The following is a 27,615-nucleotide window of genomic DNA, read 5'->3' as shown; positions in this document are numbered from 1 at the left end:
GGTGGCCTTGTGCATTGCTGGAGCGTTGAGCTTGAAGGTCTCCAGAAGATGGATTCAAGCTGGGTGTGACCGTGTACAACTGTAATTCTAGTACTCTGAGAGGCTGAGGCATGAGGATTGCAAGTTTGAGCCTAGCCTAGGCAACTTATTTATTTTATTTTTTTTGTTTTGTTGAGACAGGGTCTTGCTATGTATCTGAGGCTGGTCTTGAAATCGTGGAGATCCTCTGGCTTCAGCCTCCTGAGTGCTGGGACCACAGATGTGCACCACCACACCTTCTTAGCCTAAGGCAATTTAGTGACTTAGCAAGATGCTGTCTCAGAATTAAAAAATAGTGGAGATGTAGTTCAGTATGAAGGCCTCTGGTTCAATCCCCAATACTAGGAGGAAAAAAAAAAAAAGGAAGATGCTTTCGAATCTTCCCTGCCACTGCATTTGTTTTTTGAGCCAGGGTTTTGCTGTGTAGTTCAGGCTGGCCTTGAACTCAGTTGTGTCTTTCAGGATGGCCTTGAACGTGTGGAGCGCCTCCTGCCTTGGCCTCCCAAGGGCTGGGATTATAGTTATGCACTACCATGCCTGGCCTTCTTACCACTGGGAACTTTGGACCCTGTTTGAGAATGCCACATGTCCTAAACCTCCATGGGGAAGGATTTTTACCAGCATAGGGAAAATCCCTGGAGGCTAAGGCTGCAAGGAGTTGGGGGTGTCTCTGTGCTGGGCTGGGCATAGCCCCTGAGTGGGGGCAGCGGGGACCGTGTAGCTGTGCCCTTTAAGGGGCTGCCTGTGTCTGTCCCTGGTACACTGTGTGGAAGTTCTCAGTCTGACTTCTGAATTAGAGAAGCATTTACAAAAGGCTTCTTTACGTAAGGGAGGATGTGCTATGAAGTGGTTTATTGACAAATTGTTTTTGCTTACTAAAGCTTTTTAATTAGTCTAAAGCCTCTATTGGAAGAATGTTGGGAAGGAAAGCCGGGTGACAGAGTGTGTGTGAAGTGCTGCTTTCTGATTTGTGGGTAATAGACTTGGAGAATCACAAAAGTTTGAAACTGAACACAGGACCTTTGCATTGACCTGAATCTCTAGCCCCTTTTTTTGTTTTGTTTTGTTTTTGGTACCAGGGATCAAACTCGGGATCTTGTGCTTGTGAGGCAGGTGGCAGAACCACTGAGCTAAATCCCCAGCCCACTAGCCCTTTTTATTTTTTATTTTGACACAGGGTCTCATTAAGTCACTAACTTGACCAGTCTTGGCTACAACTTGCAGTCTTACTGCCTTATCTTCCCAAGGTGCTGGGATTACTGGCTTGCACCGCCATTCCTGGCTGAAAGTATCCTAATGCTTGCTGGCTGTTCCCCGTGTGTGTTGTGCGGGTCACACTGTGGGGCAGTGGGATGACTTGGTCCCCATTGGCACCTCAGCCCATGGGGTAGGCAGATACTCAGGGGAAGCTGAACCTTATCCTTGAACACAGCTTGGGGGAGGCATTGATTTGGAGACCAACCTGGGGAAGGGATGGCCATGGAAAACCTGGGTATGGGGAATACTTTCTAAGCTTTAGTTGGTCAATTTACAAAATCTTTTTGGATTGGAGCATTAATCTGGAAGGAGTCAGGGAGATTTATTGAATGTTTTCATTTTGCTAGTTATTTTCAGCACTGCTCTCGGGTTTAAATCCGAGGCACTTCTGCCTGTGGGCTGAGAACCCCACTGTAAAGCCGTTTTGTGCCAGAAGTTTTGGAGCGGGGAAGGAGTGACATTAGAGGGGCCTGCAAGGGGTTGTTATTTTCAAGGCATAGGTGGTGCTGGCCGGCTAGGCTGGGTGGTGGGGCCACCTTTATGCCCATTTTGTGGATTATGAATGCTAAGCTCAGATGTGGCCGCTTGCCAGTACACACAGCTGGGAAACGAAAGGAAAGATCCCACTCCAATCTCTCCAAGCGAGAGCCCGTCCTTCATCCACACCTTTCAGGGCAGCCTGGCTGGCCTCTCTCTCCTAATCTACTTTAGCTCTGTGGGGTGGGGTTGGTGTCTCCCAGGGAGAGGGCCTTCAGGGTCCTACACCACTTGGTAGGAGTGTTAAAGTCCACTTCTCCCGAGGAAACCAGAATCATCCCCCTGTTTCTGGCCTTTCTGCATTGTGTGGCAGTCACATGACGGTGTAGCTGCCTCAAGTGATCTTTTCCCCTTCTTTTTCTTGATGAGAGTTTGTTTTGAAAATATGGGCAACCTAGTTTAGTAATTTGATGTTTGGAATCATAGCTTTCTTATGATTAGAACTTCACAGGAGGTTAAGATGATGTTTGAAAGAAGTGTCTTTGCTTTAAAATGTGATTTTTGAGTTTTGTCTTGTAGATTCCCATGTGATCAAAGTTCAAATTCTTCGCAGGCATGCACTCATTTGGTAATCATTACTGAGTTTACTGTGCTGTCTTGGAAGATTATCTGATCTAAATCAGGAAAATCAGGGGGGCATTGTGGCATAAGCCTATAATCTCAGCACTCTGGGAGGCTGAGGTAGGAAAATCTCAAATTGGAGGCTACCCTGGGCAGTTTAGTGACTTAATGAGTCTGTGTCTCAAAATAAAAAATAAAGAAGGGTTGGGGATAGGGTTGGGGATGTGGCTGGGTGTGAAGGCCCTGAGTTCAATGCCCAGTATTTAAAAAAAAGGAAGAAAGAAAAAAAATCAGGAAAATTATAAAAATTAATATATGCATAATAGAGAAAACTTTATTTTTTTTACTTATTTATGTTTGTTTGTTTTTGCTTTTTGAGTCTTGCTATGTAGTTCAGGCTGGCCTTGAACTCACTAGTAGCCCAGATTGGCCTCAAACTCATGGTGATCCTCCTGCCTTAGTCTCCTGAGTGCTGGGATTACAGGTGTGTGCTACTGTGCCTGGCAGTTACCTTTGCCTTTCCCCTATTCTTCCATTACTACCTCCTTTTATTGTCTAACGTTCCTTTTTAATTACCCTTGTTCTTATTACTGTATGTTTTTGTCATTGTCTTAGTGATTGCCCCGGGAGTTACAGTTATCATCTTATTTTGTATCAGTGGACACTGGTCACTTCCACAGTGTGCCAAGACCTTCCCCCTGGGGGTCAGTCCCCCTCCCATCACTGTAGCAAGTGCCTTTATCAGGGGATAAAGGGAATTGAGGAAATCTGGCTCACAGATCAGCCTAGGAGCAGACAGATCCTTCTGTGGAGGAACAGCACATTTTGGTAGGGAATGTGCGGTGTCACAGAAGTGCCTCCCTTGTGGCTAGGACATGACAAAGAGGAGAGGTCTGAGGCCCCACTGTCCCCTGCAGGCTGTCCCATGACCCTGAAGACCTCCCCTCCCAGCTGCACCACCTGGGGAACAGCCTTCAACACATGGCCCACAGGGACCTTCACCATCCAAACTTGGCTTGCTTTCTAGCTCCTTTCCTTTCCCTTCTTTGTGCTAGCCAGTCATATAAATCCAATGTTGTATCCCCATCAAAAGGTATTTATGATTATTGCTATATGCAGCTGTCATTTACATTAATTAGGAGAAAAAGGTACAGATAAGAGTATATAGTTTTTGGGGTTTTTTTGAGACATGGTCTTGTTACATAGTCCAGGCTGGCCTTAAACTCACTGTAGTCCAGGAAGACCTTGAACTCACGGTGATCTCAGAGTGCTGGTGTTACATGCATGTGCCACCATGGCTGGCATTATAGTTTTTTGTTTATTGAGACAGAGTCTCACTGTGTAGTTCAGGTTGGCTTTGCACATGCAGTGATCCTCCTGCCTCAGCCTCCTGAGTCTTGGGATTTCAGGCAGGTACCACTAGGACTGGCTGTGTGTTGATTTTGTATTCTGCTACATTGGTGAATTTGGTTATTAATTCTAGGAGTCTTTCAGTGAATTGTTTGGGTCTTCTATGCATAGGACCATGTTGTCTACAAATAATGATAATTTGATTTCTTCCTTTTCTATATACATCTCTTTTATTTCTTTGTCTTGCCTGATTGCTCGGGCTAATCTGTAGAATTCTGTATTGAACAGGGATGGCGATAGTGGACATCCTTGTCTTGTTCCTGAGTTTAGAGGGAGAGCTTTCGGTTTTTCCCCATTTAATGTGATTTTGGCAGTAGGTTTGTCATAAATGGCTTTTATCAGATTTAGATAGGGTCCTATTTCTGTTTTCTTCAGGATTTTTTAGCAAGAATGGATGATAGATATTGTCACAAGCTCTTCTGTGTCTGTTGAGGTGATCATGTGACTTTTGTCCTTGCTTCTGGTTATGTGATGTACTGCATTTATTAACTTACATATGCCGGGCCATCCTTGCATCCCTGGGATGTTGTCCATGATGTATGATCTTTTTAATGATTTGATGTGTTCTGTTTGCCAGGATCTTGTTGAGGATTTTTACACCTATGTTCATTAAAGAGATTGGCCTGTAGTTTTCATTTTGGTTGCATCTTTGTCTGATTTTGGAATCAGGGTAATGACTTTGGGAATACCCTATTTGTTCCCTTTTAAGTTCATTGAAGAATGCAAAGAGTGGTGGTGTTAGATCTTCCCTGAAGTTCTTGTAGAATTCAGCAATGAATCCATGAGAACCTGGACTTTTCTTAGTTGGTAGGTTTTTTTGGGGGGCGGGTACCAGGGATTGAACTCGGGACCTTGTGCTTGTGAGGCAGACACTGGAACCACTGAGCTAAATCCCCAGCCCTTGGTTGGTAGGTTTTATTACTGCTTCAGTTTCATTGCCTATTATTGGGTTTTTATATCTTCAAGATTCAGTTGTTTTTTTTTTTCAAGATTCAGTTTTGATAGTTCCTGTGTATCTAGGAATCTATGTATTTCTTCTGAATTCTCCAGTTCTTTTGAGTACAGATTTTTTTTTTTGGTACTGGGGATTGAACTCGGGACCTTGCGCTTGTGAGGCAGGCAGCAAAACCACTGAGCTAAATCCCCAGCCCTTGAGTACAGATTTTTGAAGTAGTTGCTAATAATTTTTTGGCTGGACATAGTGGCACATGGCTGTAATCCCAGCATTTGGGAGGCTGAGGCAGGAGGATCCCTGCAAGTTCAAGGTCAGCCTGGACTACATGGTAAGATGCTGTCTCAAAAAAACAAAAAATAAAAATAAAATAATTTTCTGGATTTTGGCAATGTCTATTGTGATTTCACCTTTTCCATTTCTAATTGCATCGATTTGGGGTTTTTCTTTTCTTTTTTTGGATAAGATTGGCTAAAGGTTTTTCTTTTTTTTCCTTTTTTTGGTACCGGGATTGAACTTGGGTCCTTGCGCTTGCGCAGCAGGCGGCGAAACCACTGAGCTAAATCCCCAGCCCAAGGTTTTTCTATTTTGATCTTTCAAAGAACCAGCTCTTTTGCCAGGCATGGTGGCACATGCCTGTAAACTCAACACTGAGAGGCTGAGGCAGGAGGGTCACCTCAAGTTCAAGCCCAGCCTGGGCTATATAGTGAGACCTTGTCTCAAAAAACCAAACCAAAACAAAACAAAAAACCACTAAGAACCAGCTCTTTGATTCATTGATTCTTTGTAATTTTTTAGTCTCAATTTCATTTCTGCTCCTTTTTATTCCTTCCTTGTACTTCTTTGGATTGTTCCTCTTTTTCTAGAACTTTGAGGTACATCATTAGGTTACTTATTTGGGCTTGCTTTGTTTTTCTGATGTGGGCATTTCTTGGGAACTTGTCATTTTAGCTATTGAATGCTTCTCCAGATCTTTCTTTTTTAGGGAAGGGTTCTGGAGATGAACCATGCCAGATAAGTGCTTTACCATGAGCTATACCCCAGCCTTTTAAATATTATTATTATTATTATTATTATTATTATTTTGGCTTTTTAAAATTTGGTACTGGGGATTGAACTCAGGACTTTGTGCTTGCCAGGCAGGCAGTGGTACCACTGAGCTAAATACCTGGCCCTATTTTGGCTTTTTGAGACAGGGTCTCATTTATGTAGCCCAGGCTGGCCTCAAACTCACAGTGATCCTCCTGCTTCAGCCTCCCCAGTGTTGGGAGTACAGGTATGTGCCACCATGTCCGGCTCCTTTTTTTTTTTTTATTTTGAGACAAGGTCTCACGAAATTGCCTAGGCTGGTCTGGAATTTGTAATCCTCCTGCCTTAGCCTCTCAGGTAGCTGGGATTAAAGACATGTGCCAACATGACCAGCTTCAATTGCAGATTTTCTGTCCCTTTTTTTTTTTTTCATAATTTGTCTCTATAAGACATAATTCTGGTACTTTCTTAGTTCTTTTGATTTTTTTTAAATTCTGTTTTTTGAGACAGGGTCTCACTGCAATTTAGACTGGCTTTGGACTCACTGCGAAGGTTTGGTGATCCTCCTGCCTCAGCCTCCAGAGTGTGCTACCATGCCCTGCTAGTTTTAATTCTTTGAATATAGTTAAAGTCTTTGTCTCCTAAATTCAATGTTGAGGCTTCCTCAAAGACGGTTTCTGTTATTTTTTCCTGCCTGAATTTGGCTGTACTTGTTTCTTTGCATGTCCTATAAATTTTTAAAAATACATTTTATTTTACCCATCCCCTCCCCTCCCTATGTACAAAAGCTTTATTTCCATCTTTTCCTTCTATTTTCACTTTTTTTCTTGTTCCCCTTCCCATTTGAGCACTTTCTTCCCATTTCCCAACATCCATTATACATCTCAGTCCTTATTTCCACATTCAGTTTCTCACACCAGAGAAACAATGTGGTATTTACACATGTGTGTCCAATTTATTTCACTTAAGAGTGTGGCCTATCTGCTGCCTGCCTCCCAAGCGGAAGGACCCGAGTTTGATCCCCGGTACCAAAAAAAAAAAAAAAAAAAGAGTGTGGCCTCAAGGTCCATCCATTTAGCTATAAATGTCTGAAGCTCATCCTTCTTTATGGCAGAGTAGTACTCCATTGTATAAAAAATGTATCTTCTTTATCCACTTGTCAGTTGATGGGCATTTGGGCTGTTTCCAAGATTTAGCTATTACACACTGTGCTGACATAAACATGGGTATGGATATATTGCTGTGGTATGCATGATGCTTTTAATTCTTTCAGGAAGATACCAAGAAGAGGTACACCTGGGTTAAATGAAACCTCTAGTTTTAGTTTTTTGAGGAATCTCCACACTGATTTCCATGGTAGTTTCACCAGTCTACACTCCCACCAAGAGTGGAGAAGGGTTCCTTTATCCCCACAGCCCCTCCAGCATTTGTTATTGGTTGATTTCTTGATAGCAGCCATTCTTTCTGGAGTGAGATGGAATCTTAGCATTATTTTAGTTTGCATTTCACGAATGACCAGTGATGTTGAACGTTTTTCATGTATTTGCAGCTTGTCTTATAAATTTTTGTTGAAAAGTGAACATTTAAAATAATATAGTATGTATTGGGAATATAGTCAGTGTTACTGTATTTGCCTAGCACTTACAAGGCCTGGTGTTCAATCCTCGGTACTGTAAATAATAACAGTAATGATAATGAATGTGGCAACTCTAGAAATCAGGTGTGCCACCTCCACCCTGGTGTTGTTGCAGATTGTTGTTTGTCCATTGACTTTCCTCAGTTAATTCTGTAAAGTCTTTTTTAGTATCATATTCTCCTAGGACAGCTGTAACAACGTCCCACAAAATAGCTGGCTTGAAGCAACAGAAAGGCTTGTTCTCCCAGTTCTGGAGGACAGAGGTCTGGGGTGGAGCTGCCGGCTGGGCTGTGCCGCCTCTGAAACCTCTGGGAGAACCCTCCTGCCTCAGCCACCCGCTGGGGCTGCCTGCCGTCCTTGGTGCCCCTCAGCTTGCACACCCAGGATTATCCGCCCAGGCTGCTTGTCCCTTGGCACACCACTGTGACCATGTTTGTGCCTCCTCCTACACGTGCCATCCTTGAATATGGACTCCGGTCCAAGTAAGTTTGGGGCCCACCCTCCACCTGCAGGCCTCACTTCCGCTTTTGACATCAGGAAGTGTGCCCAGCCTTGTTGCATGGCTTGGGTCCATTTTGGAATTTGTAGGGTCAATTATGACCATTTTTCCAGTGCTGTCATTGTCATGGTGGAGGGTTTGAGGGCCCCATTCTACTAGTCTTGTTGATGTCACTTGCTTTCTGTTTTTACAGCTTTGTGTAGATAGCATTTACACACCATGCAGGTCATCTGTGTACAGTCGTGTTAGTATATTCAGCATAGTTTTCAGTGTACTTTGTATTCAGAGTTATGTGAGCATCACTATAATGAACTTTGGATCATTTATTATCTCAGAAAGAACCCCCTTACTCCGTAGCAGATACTTTCCATTCCCCCTCCCAGCCCCAGGGAAGCACTAATTTTCTTATTTTTATAGATTTGCCTTTTCTGGATATTTCATATAGATGGGATCATCCTGTACATGATCTTTGTGCATGCGCGCACGTGTGTGTGTGTGACAGCGTTGGGGATTGAACCTTGGACCCAAGGCCTTAGCACTTTCTACTTTGAGATGGGGGGGGGGTGTCTCAAAAAAAATCACTAAGTTACCCAGGCTGGGCTCAAACATGTGATCCTCCCATTTCAGCCTCCCAGAGTGCTGTGATTATAGGCATGTGTCACCTCGGCTGGTTGGACTTGATCTTTTATGATCTTCTTTCTTCTCAGCTTCACACTTTATTTTTGGTACCGGGGATCAAACTTGGGACCTTGCGCTAGTGAGGCAGGAGCAGCACCACTAAGCTAAATCCCTGGCCCATCAGCTTCACACTTTTAAGGTTCATCCATGTTGCAGTGTGACTCTCGCTCATTCCTTTTTAGGCCGAGTAGCATGCCATTGTATGGATGCATCATGATTTATTTATTCCTTTGTCACTTGCTGGATTTTGTTTTTTCTGCTTTCTGACTGTTTTGCACACTGATCCAGTGAACATGTGGGTGCAGCCTTTTTTTTGCTACCAGGTTTCTGGCCTTGAATTCTCTATGTACCCTATGTTGGCCTTGAACTCACAGCAATCCTCCTGCCTTAGCCTCCTGAGTGCTGGTCTTATAGGAATGATTCCATGCCTGGCCCAGAAATGCTCTTTTTTTTGAGGATTGAACCTAGGGCTCTGCACATGGTAGGCAGGTGCTCTATCACTTAGCTACATCCCTACCCATTTAAAAATTTTTACTTCTAGACATATCTTGATAAGTTGCCCAGGCTGGCCTTAAACTTGCCTGCCTCAGCCTCCCAGTAGTTGGGATTATATAGGTGTGTGCCATCACACCCAGCTGATGCCCTGTTTTTTATTCTTAAAAGTTGAATAGTAGTGCATGGCTCCTACCTCGTGAGCACAAGGTCCTCAGTTCAATCCCCAGTATCAGGGAAAAAAAAATTGAATAGTAGCAAGTAGTCATTCAGCAAATGCCCCTTGAGCTGCACTCCCAGGAATCTGTGTGCATCAGAGAATAAAGCAGACCATCTGCCTGGTGGGGCTGCGTTCCAGGGCCACGTCCTGGGCTTCTCCAGTGCTCTTTATGCTGCGCCAGCCAGGTGCCTGGGCCGTAGCTGTGTGTACCCTGCACCTGCTGGCCGGATGCTCAGTAGCTGCCAGCAGGGTAGACAGACACATCAGAGAGCCTTGTTTATCACTGTGCTGCCAGGGCAGTGATGGGGACACTCCTGACCCTAAAGGAGTCTGTGAAACAGTCAGATACTTTATGTGGAAAGGAGTTGGGTTCCTGGGTGACTTGGAGACCTGGGCCCTGATGAGCTGAGTCTGCACACACATGTGCTGTTAAAACACTGGACACACACACACACACACACACACACGTATATATACAAATACACATGCATACACACTCAGATACACTCATCCACAAATACTCAGTAACACACAAATTAACACACTCAGATATACTGCAGCATACTTATACATGCACAAACACACATATACACATTTACACAAATTACACAAACACACTCAAATACACACTCATACTGATCTGTACATAGTCAAATACCCATGTGCATACATACACAAATACAGACTCACAACACGCTCATACACCCCTACACACATACATGGGTGTACTGAGGAACACCCACACATACACCCTCATGTGCACAGGCATACACATGCACACATTTGCACAAGCTGCGTGTGTGAGCTGCTCTGCTGTGGTGTTGTGTGGATTCGGATTCCAGCAGAAGCCGGTGGCTTGAAAAGGTGAGACTTGGTGTCTGAAGGTGCCTGTGCCTTTGCACTGGCCCTTCTGGCCCACCTGGGAGAGGTCATTGCACAGAGCGTGACAGGGAGACTGCAGCAGGGGCTGATGAGGCCTCTGGTGTTCCCAGGTCAACCTTACAGCTTTCCTTTATTTTCTTCTTAAGCTGTAAGGGCAGGAAACACAGCCATTTTAAAATCCTGGAATGCTGAGTCATTCACACCGAACCTAGGCACCATCGGCTTTAGAATATTGCCAGCACTGCGCCGAGAGCTCCTTTAAGAATCACAGGTAAGGACTGGGGATTTAGCTCAGTAGTTCCAGTGCCTGCCTCACAAGCACAAGGTCCTGAGTTCAATCCCCAGTACCAAAAGAAAAAAAAAAAAAACGAATCATGGGTATGAGGCAACCACTGCAGACCGTCAGGGGAGCAGAGAAGGGAACCCAGAGCATGCTCTGCTCATAGCAGCGCTATTTCCTTCTCACCTTCACTTTGTTCCTTTTAACTGCAAAGAATGTTTTTGTGTTTGTTTTATTTTGTTAGTAGTACTGGTGATTGAGCCCAGGGCTTTTGCACTGAGTGACATTTCCGACCATTTTTTTGTATTTTCATTTTGATACAAGGTCTCATTAAGTTGCCCAGGCTTGGCGTGTACTTGTGATCCTCCTGCCTCAGCCTCCCTGGGTACTGGGATTACAGGTGTGCACCACCATACCCAGCAAGAGCATTTTTCTATTTCTGTTCTTCCCTGTACCGAAAGCTGAACTGACTTGTAAACCTCATTTCCTTAGGTGGTTGTTTTATCTTGCAGCAAGCCATGAGGCAACAAATCAAATCTCTCTGTAGTGTCTCTCTGCTCTGTGCTTTGTGAATGATGTGGGAGCAATGTCTCCATAAGGAGGCTATATTATGAGTTTTTGGTTTGTATGACTCCCAGCTGTATGCACATAGGGAGTATTTTTTTCCCCCAGTACTGGAGATTTAACTCAGGGCCTTTGTGCTGAGCTACCGCACTAACCCTCTTTAAATGTTGAGGCAGGATCTTGGGATGTTGCTCAGTTGCCCAGTCTGGGCTCCAACTCGTGATCCTCCTTCCTTAGCTTCCCAGAGTGCTAGAGGTTTTTGTTTTTGTTTTTGTTTTTTTTTCAGATTCACATGTTATTTGGCCTTTGAAAACAGTGTGTAGTTGTAGAGACACTGGGATATATGGAAATTACATTCCTTTGTTTGAACCTCTTTTTGGCTCCATTGAAAAGAGTCTTTTTGTTTCAATTTTCATTTCTATTAGTACATTTTTTTTTTTGTACCAGGGATCGAACTCAGGACCTTGCAATTGCGAGGCAGGCACGGTGCCACTGAGCTAAATCCCTGGCCCTCTATTAGTACATGTTTGCAGTGCATAATAATGACATTCCTCATGGGGAAGACTCTGATTTGCACATAATTTATAAATATTTCACCTTGTCTCCTGACTCCCACGTTGAAAACTAGATTTGACTTGGTCAGGTGAATGTGAAATGTGTAGGGGTACAACAGGTGAAGCCTCCTGGTAGTGGGTGATTTTCCAGCAGGGGACACACCCATTGGCCCTGACTATGTGGCTGCTGAGTGAGGATCTGGGGCCAGCGTCCACATGCTGAGCCTGGTGCAGGGTGTGGGAGACTCTGAGTTCCGAGCAACCGCCGTCAGTGGGCATGTGTCTTCTCTCCTGCAGGCTCGCCAGCTCTCCCAGTCATCGAGTCGGGGGGATCGATGCAGATGCCCCAGGGGAACCCGCTGCTGCTGCCCTACACCCTGCAGGAGCTGCTGGCCAGGGACAGCGTGCAGGTGGAGCTCATCCCGGAGAAGAAGGGCCTCTTCTTGAAGCATGTGGAGTATGAGGTGTCCAGCCAGGTACTGCCAGCTGTATAGCTGTGGGGTGATGAGCAGGGTAGGGTGGGTAGGGCCCAGGCCAAGGTGGTGGGAGGGGAGAGGGTCCGTGCCTCTGGCTCAGAGGTATGGCCCATGCCCTGGGGGCACCATCAGCCTGCAGCATAGACTTTGGTCCTTGCACCTGGCATCAGCCAGTGCCAGCTCCGCCACATGGTCCAATCCACCTCACCTCCATTGTGCCCGGAGATCTTGTTTCCTGGGAATTTTTTTTTTTGAGTCACAGTCTTGCTATGTAGCTCAGGCTAGCCTTGAACTCACTATGTAGCCCAGGCTGGCTTCAAACTCACCACAGTCCTCCTGCCTCAGCCTCCTGAGTGCTGGGGTTATAGGCATGTGCCATCATGCCTGGGTACATGAGAGTCTCTTGTAGACAACCTCAGAGCACAGACCCTGGACACAGGCTAGTGTGTGGTAGTTCAGCAATGCCGGGGATCTCTGAGGATCAGAGTATGGAGTCCAAGTAGCCAGTCAGGTTTGCAGGTGAGATTGACCTGTGTCCTGTGCTGGGCACTGCAGGGGTCTGAGCTCATCTGTGCAGCAGTGTGGCAGCAGGTGCAGGTGGCACTCAGGTGTCATCCTGTGCTGTGTAGGCGGTGTTGGTCTTTGTCCCTTTGTCCGTTATCTCTCAGTATCTTGGTTTAGTTAGGGTAGATTTTAGAGAGTTTTCTTCTTTATCCTGGAACCCAGTAATTGATAAGCGAGCACCCCTATGGGAGTGGTGTAATCCTTGGTGTGTGTATGGATTTGTGAGGACAGAGCAGGGTCTGCATCCCTGAATGGAAAGGTGGCCCGGCACTACCAGGGTTTGTCTGGAAAGTTTCATGAATGTCTCAAGTATTATTCCTGGAGAAAGGTGAGTCCAGGGTCCCAGCAGCTTATCTGTCACTACTGTCTGCTGTATTTTGTAGTGTCAAGAATCACCAGATTTAATTCCCTCTCTACCTCCCTCCCTCCTTGTACCTTCCCTTCCTCTCCAGTTTTCTTTTTTTGTATTTTGAGTCAGGGTCTTGGTGTGTAGTTCATGCTGGCCTTGAACTCACTATGTATCTGACTGGCCTATTTACAGCAATCTTCCTGCTTCAGCCTCCTGAGTGCTGGGATCACACTGTGCCACCTGGGATTACACGTGTGCCACCATGGCTGGCTATATTTCTTTCTTTTGCACTACTTGGGATTGAACTCAGGGCCTTCACATTGAGCTATACACCCAGCCCCCTTTTAAATTTCGTGACAGGTCTCGATAAGTCACTAAGTTAACTCAGGCAGGGCTCCAACTTGTGATCCTCCTGTGTCAGCCTCCCAGAGTGCTGGGATTACAGGTGTGCGTCATCACACTTGGCTTCATAGTGTGGCAGGGCCTGTGACTAAACCATTCTAAGGTTTGTGGGTGCTGCTGCCAAGGGAAGGGGCCGGAGATGGAGTAAGCTCACTCCAGCAGCACCTCAGGGATGGCACAGCTGTCTGGCATCATGTGTTTGCCTTCTCCTGGCAGTTGGGGTCCTGGGCCCAGGCTGGTGTGGGGTCGAAGGTGGAGAGCACCAGGCCTTGCTCCCAGGCCCGACTTCCTGGGGGTGGGAAGCTGCTGCTATCCTTCTGAGCTGGCCTTGACTCCTGGCCCTGGCCCGCCCACTCCTTAAGTAGGTTGGTGCCTGGTGTGAACGTGTAGGAGGAGGGCATTGTGCCTAGGCCACCTGAGTGGACTCTCCACCTGCTCTCGTGGACCTGTGGGGAGTCTGCTGGGTGTAAATTCCCTCTGTGTGCCCTGCTTGTTGTAAATCCTGAACACAGGCAGCGCAATACAGGTGTGGCCTGGGTAGAGGTGGATACACTGGCCTTAATATTTTGTATCCCTCTTGCTTTTGAGGGGAGCAGTATTGGAGACTGGATACAGGGCCTTCAAAATGAGGTACATCCCAGCACTTTTTATTTTTTATATTGAAATAGGGTCTCAGTAAGTTGCTAAATTGTCCAGGATGGGCTCAAACTTGGGATCCTCCTACCTCGCCTCTCAGAGTGCAGGCATGCACCACCATATCTGACTTAGTTTTTCTTCCCAGATTTTTTTTTCCCCTTGTGCTTGGGATTGAACCCAAGGGCTCGCACATACTGGGCAGTGTATTTAGTTTGAGGTTCCTTCTCATGTCCATGCTCTTAGAGCAGATCCAGGTTAGGTTACTCTAGTGAGTCTGGGGCTTGCTCATACCCTGACCTGGTGGCTGTCATGGTGCAGGATCTGCTGTTGCAGTCACTCGGTTTGTGCTTGGACGGCTGCTCATGTGTTTAGCAGTCGGGAGTGATGCTGGTGCTGCTGACAGTGAGGCAGGGAAAGCAGGACTGTTCTGTGCTGGCTTTGGAGGGAAGGGCAGGGCCCACTCGAGTGGAATAGCTCCTGGGGAGTCTTGCCAGGACAGAGCCACCCAGACATTAGCAGTTGAATGTTGGAAGTGAAGGAATTCTAAGATTTCTCCTTCCAGTGAAGGCCTGGTGAGAGAGGATGAGGAACTGGGGCACAGAGGAGGGCGTACAGGTTCTGTGGAGTGGCAGGAGGAAAGGGGAGGGGGATGCTCAAAGGCTGTGATGTCCAGGCTGAGCCCTGAACCTCTCCTCACAGCGCTTCAAGATCTCCGTATGCCGTCGGTACAATGACTTCGTGGTCTTCCATGAAATGCTGCTGCACAGGTTCCCGTACCGAATGGTGCCAGCCCTTCCGCCCAAGAGAGTGCTGGGAGGTAAGCAGGATTTTGGGGCCCAGGTGTGGGTGACAGTGAGCCACCTACCAGGATGGCTTGGTGATGGAACCCACTGCAGATGGAACATCGGTCTTGCCCTGATTCCTGGATGGGCTGGCTGCCTTGGCCATCAGGGTGTCACCGCTGTGGCTGAGTCCCGGTCACTCTTGGCCCACCGGAGCCTTCTGGCTGGACGACTGACATGTAGGGAGGCCCTCCTCATGCCAGTGTGAGAGAAGGAACCCGGTCTCTCCAGGGTCGGGACCAGGCCCTCCAGAGCTCTGGGAGGGTGGCCAGGACCCCTGTTTGCTCATGGGATCGAAGTTGGTTTCTTATGCTTTCACAAAGTCCCTCAACCCCAGGCAGAGGGTGGTGAGCTGCATTAGGAGGACTCCTGGAAGACGACAGGCACACATGTAAGCTGGAATCCAAGCTCCATCTCACGGGAGGTGAAACCTTGCAGTTGGGCGCCACATCTTCCTGTGGCACTGGAACATTACACCGGGCAAGATGGGAGGTCGTGGGCAGCCTGCAGGCCTCCTAGACTGGCCTTTTCCTCACAGGGTTCCAGAGCACAGGGATCTCACTGGTTTTCTCTCCTGTAGCTCTTTTCTGTAAATCTGAATAAACTTGGGGGTAGGCCAGTGCCCAAAGCCAGCCAGCTCACTTTCTGCCATTTTCCAGCCATCCTGAAGCAGGTGTGGGGTTGAGGGGACAAAACTTGAGAATTCTCCACGGTCCAATTTCTGGTGTACTGAAGTCTCTTACTGTGGACATAATTACTCACAGTGTCCGCTCTCAGTGTCTGATAATAAGGTGTTTTTCCTGCCTCACCCGCGCACTGTGGAATAGGCTGTGCCCCTTATGGTGACAGGACAAGAAATGCTAAGAGTGGTGAGAGCAGAAACTGGGTAGGGGAGAAGTGATGTTGTTCACACCCCACATCAGAGCTAGTTAATTGCAATCAGCTGATTAATCACATGCAGCCTCATAGTCTGGGACCCAGAGTTTACATAAGTGCAGCCTTGACACAGGACGACAACTCGTCTTGAGGAGGAAGGTGGCTTCATCTGACTGTATTTTTCAATAACTTACAGTATTTTAAAGACTGTTTCTGTTTGTGGTCCAATTTGACTTCTTAATGCAGCAAGACACTTTTCTCCTGGAGTGAAAATATTTCCTTCAAATAACAGCAGTTAATAATTAGATCAATTACAGAATGAAGTTATAAGTGATGCGAATCAAGAACCTAAGCTGTGTTATTTATCAGGATAGCAAAACACATTTGTTCATAGATAGAAGTCCCAGAAAGGGATTGTAGAGGATGCCTTCAATGTGGATGATCAGAGTGAGGAATCAGACTGGATTCCCAAAAGCCAGACATGGTGGTATACACCTATGGGCCAGCTATTTGGGAGGCTGAGGCAGGAAGATCACTTGAGCCCAGGAGTTTGAGGCTATCCTGAAAATATAGTCAACAAACAAAAACATACATGAAACCAGGATACCAGTAGTCTTTTTTTTTTTCTTGGTACTGGGGATTGAACTCAAGACCTTGAGCTTGCCAGGCAGGCGCGGTGCCACTGAGCTACATCCCCGGCTACCAGTAGTCTTTTTTTTAATGTGTTTATGTGGTGCTGGGGATTGAACTCAGGGGCCTGCACATTTAGGCAAGCACTCTACTACTGACCTATGTCCCCAGACCTACCCCCTCTTTGAGACACTAGTCACTAAGTTTCTAAATTGCCTAGGCTGGACTTGAACTTTTGATCCTGCTGCCTCAGCCTCCCGGAGTAATGGGATTACAAGCGTGTACCACTGGGGTTGGCTCTTTTTTTATTTTGAGGCAGGGTCTCATTCACTGAGTTGCCCAAGGTTGCCTCAAACTTGCAGTCCTGCTGCCTCAACCTCCTGAGGAGGTGGAATTACTGGGGTTCTGCCACCATATCTGGCCCAGTAGTCTTGATTGAAATTGATAGATCTCACTTCTCCTTGGGAGTCCTGAACCCCAAGATGATGGGTGGGGTCACTGAAGTGGGCCTCTGTTGCTCCTCTGTGCCCCCGGAGTCTTGTCTGGGTGTGGCCTGTGCAGTGCCCCTGGGCCAGCTACAGGGCTGTGCTTACCTTGCTGCTGAGGCACTTGGCAGTATTCAGAACCCATAGGAAATGACTACTTCTCAGAGGTGTCTTCCAAGAGATGTCTTTTGGGTTTTGAGTCTGCTGCGAGATCCTACCTCATCAATTTATTGGGGATGGGAAGTTGCTACCTACTTGGCCCAGTACCTGGTTCTTGGGCACTGGCCTATAGTATTTTTAAAATTTTTAAATTTTTTATTTGCTACTGGGGATAGAACTCAGGTCCTTGTGCTTTCGGGGAAGGCGGTGGAACCACTGAGCTAAATCCCTGGCCTGGCCTATAGTATTTTTTAAGACCCTTAGGCAATCTCAGTCTTGTATACCAGGAGGAAACACTGATTAACACAATTATGTCACCTTGGCTAAAGTAGTATAATCAGCAATAACAACAGCATCAAACAGCAGAGAAAATGACCAACTGTGGTAACTATTAATTTGACACCTTTAACCGTATGAAATATATTTGTGGTTATATAAGAAAATGTAAAATGCAACAGAAAATTGTATGCAATAAATAAGCCTTCAATATGAGGATTTTACCCTTAGGGGAGAAGATTTAAAAGGGGTTTAGAAGGGGGAATAGAGAGGTAGAAATTGAGGAAGAGATTAAAAGCAAGGCTAGATGACAAAGGAAGATCCTGAAAACGTTGGGAAACTGGTAAAGAAGACAGGAGGGAAAGAGAGAAGGAAAAAATAAAAACAAGAACAAAGCAACAAACAATAAAACACTAGAGACTGTGTTCACGCTCATATAAAAACAAAAACAAAACAAAAACAAAGCTGGGCATGGTGGCGCATGCCTGTAATCCCAGCACTTGGGGGGCTGAGGCAGGAAGATCGCCATGAGTTGGAGGCCAGCCTGGGCTACAATAGCTTGTGTAAACCCAGTGCAAACTACAGAGTGAGACCCTGTCTCAACAAACAAGAACAAAAACTAGAAAAGAGAAAAAGAAGAAAATTTTTTTAAAAAGGAAAAAGAATGTCCAATTCAAGGTGTGTCTCTGCTGTCACTGGTAGACATCGTGGGCAGATAGAGTCCAGATATGAGGTGATTAATCCCAGCAAGCCAGCCATAGGCTTTATGGCAGGATAGTGGATAATCCCATTATGCCTGCACCTTTAGTTCCACTGAAGTTCAGGCTGGTTTCTGGCTATGAAGCTAGAACTCAGTTTGTTCAGTCCGTGTCCCTCTTGCTAACTTGAACTTGGCACCCTTACTGCCAAACCAGGAGCCACTAGATGGAGGCAGCCTGCAGATGTTCTGAGTTCCAAGTTCAGTTTGTCCCTCTCCAAGATGGCTACTGGCCCCTTGCCCCCTCCTGGGGGACATCTGAACCCAAATAACTCACCAGCTACTGCAATCTACTGTGTCCACTGCTTTGTTCCACTGGTGCATTTCTCCGTGAAGACCTCTGGGGTTGTCAGTAGTCACCATGCATCTGTAGGTTCAAGCCACTCTTCCCATGCTGGGAGTCTGGGCTCTGGGTGAAAGCGCTATCTGCCATCTCCCTTCTCTTCGTCGAAGTCTCTCTCTTTGCTCTTCCTGTGGGGCTTCAGTTCCCACTCCAGATCCTTCCTGGGTCCTGGGGACCCACTTCCCCCCTTCTCTTTGTCTTTCCACTATACTCCAGTGTCAGGACACCAAATCTCGGAGAGGCTATTTTTCTGCTGTTCACCAATCCGCCATCTTCCTGGAAGTCCGCTGCTGAGGTGCTTGGGAGCCTGTGTGGAGGCTGCGTTCTCAGTGAGGCTGACTCTGTGTGGTGACCCTGTGCCCTTCTTTAGCCGACAGGGAATTCATCGAGGGCCGGAGGAGGGCCCTGAAGCGCTTCATCAACCTGGTGGCCAGGCACCCCCCGTTCTCTGAGGATGCCACCCTCAGGCTGTTCCTCTCATTCAATGGCCCAGTAAGTGTCCCTGTTCTGTGATGGGTCCCACGTGGGCTGGGTTCTGAGGTTTCTGGAGCTCATTCTCCTTCTCAAGTTGCTTTCCTTTTCCTTCCTTTCTGTCCCTCTCCTCCTGTTTGGACTCCTGGAAAGAGTTCATTTCATTGTGATCAATAGTGCATGGCTTTCTTCCTTTCCAAGTAGAGGCTTGGCTACAATTTTTAAAGACATCTTTGGTTTTGACTATGGAGGATTTTGTGTATGGTGTGGAATTGTGTTTGCTTTGGGAGTTTAGAGTTGATATACAGACAGTGGATGGTTTGGAGGGTCTTTGGATGAACTAGAGATTGCAGATGTGACTAAGTACAGTGGACCCTTGAGTTACAACTAGCTTGATATATGAGCAGCTTGGGTTACTACCAGAATGTTAGTTGTAACTTATGACCAAAGTCTTGAATTATGACCCGAATGCCAGTCACTTGTGCTTCCAGATGGTCTTAGATACAGATCTAACCCTTAAAGAGTTCTGGAAGGAACATTACACCATCCTTTCCTGTGTGGGGTTACTGAGAAATCCTGGGCCAGTGTCTCTCTAAGGACCCTGAGATCTGCCTGTATACAGGAGAGAGACTTTGAAGGCTGTGTAGAGGAGCCTGAGCCTTCATTGACCAACTTCAGTTACAATCAGCTTGAGCAAATGAACTGAGTTTGTAAGTCAGGGGTCCACTGTATTTACTGAAAGAAAGAAGAAAAAGGCCCCTTTTGACTGAGAATCACTGAAGGAACAGCTGAGCTGCCTCAGCAGAGCTGGGTTGTAGATCCTTGACTGGGAGATGTCCTCACGCACATTTTCCAGGAGTTAGATTAGCAGTTCCTTTCTTCAAGCTGCTGTCCACAGCCTAGTGGGAGCCGAGAGCTGAAGCTGAGCTCCTCTTCCCAATGGAGTGGGGGGAGCTGCCAGCCCTTTCAGGCAGGGAGGTTCAGGGATGGAGCCTTCTTCCCACCAGGGTGGGGTACAGAAGGGGAGTTCCCAGTCGGAAGGAAACCATGTTGTAGGGACCCCTTCTTGGATGGGCACTGGGAACAGCTATACACTGCCCATTACCAGGCTTACAGGGAGGGGATTTAGGATACAGGCAGAGTCCACTAGGACCCACTCCCCCCACCTCTTGCCAGGGTGCAGGACAGGGGATGTAGAACACAGGCGAGTCCACTGGGGGCTGCCTGCACCATACCCCATACAAGGCTGTAGGGTAGAGGACACAGGACACAGGACACGGGCATAGTCCAGTAGGAACCACCCGGCCCCTCCCACTGCCCCTTACAGGCTGCAGGGTCGGGAGCACAGGACCCAGGCAGTCAGCCTGAGCATTGCTTCCATTCCTCTGACCTCTGTAGGAAGTCCTCAGGCTTTCCCTTGTGACACCCTGGACATCTGTTAACCCATAGCAGACAGTCACTAGATACTTGTAAGCCTCTGCCTCAGCAGGGACTGTGGCTTTTTTTTTTTTTTTTTGTACCAGGGATTGAACTCGGGACCTTGTGCTTGCGAGGCAGGCGGCAGAATCACTGAGCTAAATCCCCAGCCTGGGAGTGTGGCCTTTTGAGCCCAGGGGGTGGAGCAGAAGTCTCGATCACCAGAGACGGAATGTGACAGGACCTGGGAGCTACTGTGTTGCAGGCAGAGGACAGGGAAGTGGGATACAGAGCGGGACTGCTGCCTCCATTCTATGGTGTTAAGCTTCGTTGTCCTCCACCTTTCCATGGATAGGCTATTCCCTGTAACCACCTTGGACCTCAGCCAGCCTGCCTGCCTGCCTGCCTGCCTTCCTCTCCTTCTTTCTTTCTTTCTTTTTTGAGAAAAGGTCTCACTATGTAGTTCAGGCTGGTCTTAAACTCACTATGTAGCCCAGGCTAGCCTCAAACTTGTGATGATCCTCCTGCCTCAGCCTCCTCGGTGCTATGATTACAGACATCCCCTGGGCAGTGTGAATTTTTTCTGGTTTTCTTTTTTTGTGGTACTGGGGATTGAACCTTGAACCTAGGGCCTTCACACTGAGCTATATCCCCAGTCCTTATTTATATTTTTACTTTTGAGAAAGCGTCTTGGTAAATTGCTAAGTTGCCCAGGCTGGGCTCAAATTTGGGCTCCTCCTGCCTCGGCCTCTATAGTGATGGGATTACAGGTGTAGGGTATTACCTCAGTTTTCTTTTGTTTGTTAAAATGAGAAAATTGAGGCCGATGATCCTCAGGGCACATCTGAAATTCCAGAATTCCTCAATTTATTTATTTTTATTTATTTATTTTTTTAAACACTCCTTATATTTAAGGTTGGCTTTGCCCAGGAGGCTTCTGTTCAGAGGGCTGGGCTTCGAGACCAGGGGGTGTCCTTCCTCTGCCCTTGCTCTGCCTGTCAGCTGCCTTGGCCTGGGCTCCCTGGCTCGAAGTCTGTCCACAGGAAGATGTCTTGGCTTCTCCTTTTGGATCCTGAAGGGTCTGACGAATTGTACTGTCCCTCATTGGTGGTGACAGTGCTGCCCTTTGTTGGTGGATGGAGGCTGTTATTGGGGAAAAGCCTTGTTTTGGCCCAGAGCTAGGGCAAAACACTGTCACTAGGTCAGGCTTTCCTGCGGTTAACATTCAACTAAAGAAAATCTAAGCGACAGCAAAGGGATTCTGGAATTCTGAGGGCAAAGCAGACACAGGGAAGGGGATCTCCCTTCACAAGGGACACTGCTGGTTTTTACTGACACGATGGCCCTGCAGTGGCCTGGTGTCAGGATTTGTGCTTTGGAAACAAAGTGTAATTCTCTCCTTCCTCTTGCAGGATGTGCAGAATAAGCTTAGGGAAGCAGCCCAGGGTGTTGGGGACGAATTCCTGAACTGTAAGGTGGCTACTAGAGCCAAGGTAGGTTTCTGCTCTTGAGTATTTTTTCCCCTCTTAACTACAGACATAGTAATTTTAACACTGCCTGGTGTCATTCTGCCCTGCTGTGTGCCAGGGATCATGTGAGATGCACTGCCCATTCTCATTTGACCCTCTTTCAGTGGTTCTGAAGCCAGGCTCTGCCTGTCTCATGCCCAGGCCACCCACTGTCTCCTCTCATCCCGCAGGACTTCCTCCCACCTGACATCCAGACTCAGTTCGCCATGAGCCGGGAGCTCATTCGCAACCTCTACAACAGCTTCTACAAGCTGCGGGACCGGGCCGAGCGGATTGCGTCCAGGGCCATTGACAATGCAGCCGATCTTCTCATATTTGGGAAGGAGTTGAGGCAGGTGGCCCTGTGGTCTGTGGCGACAGAGTCTCCAGGTGGTGGCGGGCTGTGGGCACACCAGATTCCCATAGGAATGGCCAAAGTGGGCCAGGCCAGTGGGGCATCATAGGCAGGAGGAAAAGCTGGGGGCTTCAGCTGGACCGTGTAGATTCTTGCCAGCCTCCCACACTGTAGTCTTTCCTGTGTAGGGATTAGATGGTGACACGGCTCATTCTTCTTGAGAAGGAAGTGCCTGAGGTTGGCAGGGCTCCCCCTCTGTCTGCAGGGGCACAGGACGCTCTCCCCTCTGTCTCAGTTTTACTTGGGATGGGGCCCTGCATCCCACCTTCCTCTCTGCTCTCCATGTCCCTTGGGCCCCTTTAGGAGCTGAGGCTGAGGGCAGGACATGCTGAGTGTCTCCTGCCTATGTGCTTCACTTTCCGCAGTGCCTTAGGGTCTGACACGACCCCACTGCCCTCCTGGGCCACTCTGCACCTGAGCACCTGGGCCTCGCTGAAGCAGGCTCTGAAGGGCCTGTCTGTGGAGTTCGCGGTGCTGGCAGACAAAGCTGCGCAACAGGTGAGTGGCTGCCTCCTCCACAGCATCTGTCCCCTGTGCAGGAAGTGCTGTCTCTCAGTGAGGGAGTGCCTCTTGCTGTGCACCCACAGTCCTGAGCACTGAGTGATCACCACCCCCTGTGAGGAGGTACTGTCCGTCCCCATCTGTTCTGGGTCACTACGAGCCAGGTATGCTTGGGAGAGGGCTGTGAGGGACGCAGCAGACACACTGGGTTCTGGTCTCTTGAGTGCTGACTTTGCTGAGATTAGAAAATGGAATTTGTTTTTTCCCTTTGTAGTTCTAGAGATTGAACCCAAGGTCTTTGCACTGAGCTACATTTCCAGCCTATTTTTTGAGACAGGGACTTGCTGGATTGCTTGGCTTGAAATCTGTCCTTGAAACTGTAATCATGGGCTCCAGAGCATACTTCTGGGTGGGCCACATAGTACCCATTATGCAGAATGACAGGGTAACTTAACTCATCAGAATAATAACTAAGCTCTCAGCACTCAAGAGGCTCTGTCTTCCTTCCACTGATATCTAGAGTCTCCTCCTACCCCTTCCCACTTGACATCCAGAGGTCCCCTCTTCCTCCTACCCTGACATCCTCTTAACCTCAGGAAGTGCTGCTGCTATTCAGCAGGATCTGTATTTAGAAATCTGCAAAGAGTCTGGTAGTCATTGGAGACTCATTTGAAGAAGCGGTAGTTACTGTCAAACTTAAAGGCTCGCCTGGGGCTTATGTGATAAAGCTGTCACCTAATTTTGAGGGTATCAGCTTGTTGCCTATTTTTTGGGGAAATGGTCTTTAAGCTGCTAATAGATAGTTATAACTAAATTAATGTCCCTGGCCAGGCTGTGGAGCTCCATTGTCTGTGTGCTGGAACTACCTGCTGGCTGTTTGGGGGCTTTGCTGGGGGTTGGGTGCTCAGATGCTGATAATGTGTTCACACAGAAGAGAGATTTTGATTTCTGCTGGTGTGGAAAATCCTTTTTCTTTTTCTTCTGCTCCTGGTACCTGTGTGCTCCCTTTAGAAACTGAGTTTAGGGTGGTGGTATTGGGTGCTGTTCCTTTCCCAGGTCTGTGGGTGCCCCTTTTCCAAGGCGGAGAGGAGCCAGAGTTTGGCTGGGTGGAAAGACGGGTACTGGGGCAGGGACCTGCACTCTGCAGTGTCTGTACTGTGATCTTGCTCCAGTTACTTTGAGCTCTAAGCCTCAGTTTCCTCATCAGTGGAATACAAAGGGGCTGGACTAGATCATTAAGAAACCATTTTCTTTTCTTTTTTTTTTTGGTACTGGGGATGGAACTCAGGTCCTTGTGCCTACAAGGCAGGCGGTGGAACCACTGAGCTAAATCCCCAGCCCCAACCATTTTCTTTTAATTTGAACTTTTCCTCCAGGTTCATATGTAAAACAAAATCCAAATCATTCCTGTCACAGAGACCCAGGCCCTGGCGAACCTTCTGCAGGGAACCTCCAGCAGGTTGCGGGGACTCCTGACCATCAGATGTCCCAGGCCTTTTCCATTCCGCATTTTCACCTTGACGAAGGAGAGGAGACCCATGCTTCCAGCATGGTGGGGAGTTTGTCACATGAGGTTCTTCTTAGCCCTGTGGCTCTTTGATGTTTCATGAATTCCCTTTTGATACTTAATGTCTGGAGAAGTTCTGCTTCCTCAGTATTCCTGTCTTTGATTGTAGTGAAATTAATAGAATTTTTACAGAAACTGGATCAGGACTTTGATCAGCTGAAATTCCAACCCTCCCCTGCTGTACAATGAAGGCACCCTGGGGCTATTTTCCTAATTCCTGTTTTACTCACTAGTCTTGTTCTCCTCATACCTGTTAGGAGATATAGATACACCAGCATGACCAGTGAGGTTTGGAGCAGGGGCAGCTCTTTCTACAGTAATGACACTGTGGACCTTTTTCTGTGTGTGTGTGGTACTAGGGATGGAACCCAGGGTCTTCACACTGTGCTGTATCCCCAGCCCTTTAAAAATTTTTAGACTGTGTCTCACCAAGTTTTCAGGCTAGGCTTGGACTTATGTTTGTCCTGCCTCAGCCTCTGGAGTGCTGCAGTTACATATGTGTACCACAATGGCCGGCTATGGTATGCCTTTCTTAAAAGCATGTGTGTTGATAGCTTGGGGTCTTGTGTGCTGAACCACAAGTTGGCCTTGGTTACAAACATGGGAAGGGAGGACCTCAGGTCCCCTTTCCTACCATCCGCATCAGCTGATGTGTTTTCATGTTTGGAACGCCTTAACACACTTCTTACTCCCTGGAGCTTGCTGGCTAGAATCTGTAGGCATGGGACTGAGTGGCAGAAACCTTCTGGCTCTGCAGACTGAGGCCTAGAGGGTGGGAGGGGTATCCTGGGTCACTGGAGGTAGCTGCAGCTCCAGTTTGGTGCTTGTGTTTCCACACACTCTTCTCTGTCCCCTGTCTCCTTTGGCCCACCATCCCTCTCACCTATGTGACACGCGGCTTCTGGGGTGACCTGCTACTGCATGTGCACTGGGAGGCCAGGGCAATCTCCGTGTGGCAGTGGTGGTCACTTGTGTCCCCAGGATGCTGAGGACAAGTCCCAGAGCTGGGTTTTTCCTTTGTTAACATGAAGGCCTGTGTGCTACGGGCTCATCAGCACCTGTCTCTTGGTTACCCTTGCCCTGCTGCCTGAACCAGAGTGACAGGGACCCTAGTCTGCCCCCTTTCCTCCCCTGCTCTGGCCATCTGCACGTGGCCCTTTCTTGTCTCCCTTGTCCATCAAGGAGCCAGACTATTACTGTTCCCTTGACCTGCTCGCACCTCTCCAGAGACACATCCTTTTTGCAGCTGTGTCTCTCCCCTCACGCCCTGCCTAGACCTGCATTCTGTCCCTGTTAGTAAAGGACCAGTTCTCTCAGCTGTGCCTCTTTGGACATAGCCACAGCCTCCAGTGATACTGGAGTGTGCGTGTGTGTGTGTGTGTGTGTGTGTGTGTGTGTGTGGTGAGACACTGGTCACAGAAAGCTGAAAGAAGACACAACAGTATGGGGAGAGCGGAGCAGAGGAAGTGCTGCCCTGTCCCTGTCAGAACTGCTGGGTTTCAAAGTGTCTCTGCCTAGACACTTTGGGGTGGGAGAGTCATGCAGAAAGGGGCCTCTTTTACAGCATGAGCTGGTGGCTCTGGAAAGACGAGACCACCAAGGTGTGGACAGCAGGGGCTCCCCGGCGGTCCCAAGTCCTGTGTGGATCTGTGTTGAATACCTCACCCTTGTTTCCTAGGGCAAACAGGAAGAGAATGATGTGGTGGAGAAGCTGAACCTTTTTCTGGATTTGCTTCAGGCCTATAAAGTGAGTCTGGGCTGTTCTGTGGGCAGGGACAGAGACAGAGCTTTTGAGAGTGATCCTTCAAGGGTGTGACTGAGGACTGTGAGGTGTAGAGGGCCGGGGCCGTGCAGGGAGGATGGGTCTTTCATGGCCTGCTGATGTTTCCCCATGGCTGGCCTGCGACCCTACAGCTTCACCCTTGTTGAGAGTGGGAGGTGCTTGTCCAGGGCATGAGAAGCCTTGCGTGTGTGTGTGTGTGTGTGTGTGTGTGTGTGTGTGTGTGTGTGTGTGTGTGTATTTGACTGAATATCAGGGTTTTCCTTCAGAATCTGGGCGGCCTGGAAGGGAAGCAGGAAGGGAATTCACCCAGGAGCAGATGGAGCTTCCAGGAGGTCACCCTTGTAGGGAACAGGGAAAGGGGACATTACTTGACCTCTGCAGTAAGTGCTAGTCTCCTGTGAGCCATGGCAGCACAAGGTGAATTAACTTATTATACACAAAAGGTAGAAAAAATAAGAGTTTGAGAAGAAGCTGAGCTTTGGGCCTGATCAGTGCTGCTCTGGGGGGCAAAGACAAAAGCCCTCCAGCTTGCCTTACCTTTTATTCAGTACTTCGGGAGAAACAAATGTAACTGATGACTGGGGAGTGGCGTAATTCCTAGATCAATGAGGAACTATGCAGGTGAAGATTTGGTTCCTCCCAGTATGTCTCCCGCAGGTGTGGGCAGGTGTGGGCAGGTGTGGGCAGGTGTGGGCAGGTGTGGTCGCCGGTGTGGTCTTGCCCTGGAGCGACACCACATCTCGGGATTGTTGAGGTCTCAGTTGTGACCGGAGGCCAGAATGGAATTATGTCTAGAAATGATATAGCTGGCTGTAGGCAGAACTACGCCTAATCAAATGATTTTTCCCTGAAATTATGTAGCATTGCTCCCGACACACCCTCAGCTCAGGACAGGGGAAGCCTTCTGAGCAGAGCATCTGTAACAAGATGAATTGTGACAGGTGGTTTGTGGAGCCAGGGACTCCTTCCCACAGAGCAACTCCTTCCCATGGTGGTACTCAAGGCAAGCCAGCTCCTGCTTATGGAGAACGTTCTAGAAGGCATCCCACTCTGTGGCTTCTAGAGGCTAATCCTGATTCCCTTGAGGTTTCTGATGTGGTTGTTTACAGTCCCACCCTTTGATGCCAGTGAGTCTTCCTTTCAGGGCTGCCCTGTCTTCTGCTGACCAGACACCTGCTCTCTGGAACCGGGTAGCGTTTGTAGTCTGAGGTCCAGAACTATCCTGGCTCTGGACTCCACTCTCCTTCTAACCTGGGCTTATTGTACATAAGATTTTGCTTTGGGGCCTGGGGTGTTCAAACTAGCATGTGTCCCTGGGTCTGAGCAGGGCCTGGCCCTGAACTACTCTCCTTCTTGGCTGTTTCCTGATTGAGGATGAGTGCAGTGTGGACAGCCCTTTGTCCAGAAGCTCATTACTGCTGTGTCCCTGCCTCCTCCCTCTCCCTTGGTGTTTCCTCCTGTGGAAGGTGGGAGATCCTAAAGTTGGTGCAGTGGGAAGGACTCCAGACTGTGCTTTGGTGCTGGGTCCCTCTGGGTAGGTGCAGTGGCAAGTGCATGTTCCTCCCCGCA

The 27,615-nt window shown here is 48.0% G+C and overlaps 1 protein-coding gene across 4 annotated transcripts in view; it reads left to right on the top strand.

Annotated features, from left to right (window-relative positions):
- Window positions 1-27,615, top strand: part of Snx8 (sorting nexin 8) — a 57,396-nt gene that overhangs the window by 23,493 nt on the left and 6,288 nt on the right. Inside the window, exons 2-9 of one of the 4 annotated variants that reach the window (XM_004840368.4) lie at window positions 10,339-10,463; window positions 11,888-12,066; window positions 14,717-14,834; window positions 18,756-18,877; window positions 21,685-21,765; window positions 21,972-22,132; window positions 22,561-22,693; window positions 25,942-26,010. In XM_004840368.4, the coding sequence (XP_004840425.1) occupies window positions 11,926-12,066; window positions 14,717-14,834; window positions 18,756-18,877; window positions 21,685-21,765; window positions 21,972-22,132; window positions 22,561-22,693; window positions 25,942-26,010 (825 nt within the window). In that variant the 5' untranslated portion in view covers window positions 10,339-10,463; window positions 11,888-11,925. Of the gene's footprint in view, window positions 1-10,338; window positions 10,464-11,887; window positions 12,067-14,716; window positions 14,835-18,755; window positions 18,878-21,684; window positions 21,766-21,971; window positions 22,133-22,560; window positions 22,694-25,941; window positions 26,011-26,907; window positions 27,611-27,615 lie in introns of those variants that run through there. The other 3 variants (XM_087196431.1, XM_004840366.4, XM_087196430.1) reach the window with 3 other exon arrangements.

Source organism: Heterocephalus glaber, unplaced genomic scaffold, assembly GCF_053883595.1.
Source record: "Heterocephalus glaber isolate CG9 unplaced genomic scaffold, H.glaber_assembly_v1.0 deba00001610, whole genome shotgun sequence".
NCBI classification, from domain to species: Eukaryota; Metazoa; Chordata; class Mammalia; order Rodentia; family Bathyergidae; genus Heterocephalus; species Heterocephalus glaber.
Note: the sequence above shows the minus strand (reverse complement) of the source record. Positions and strands in the feature narration are given on the sequence as shown.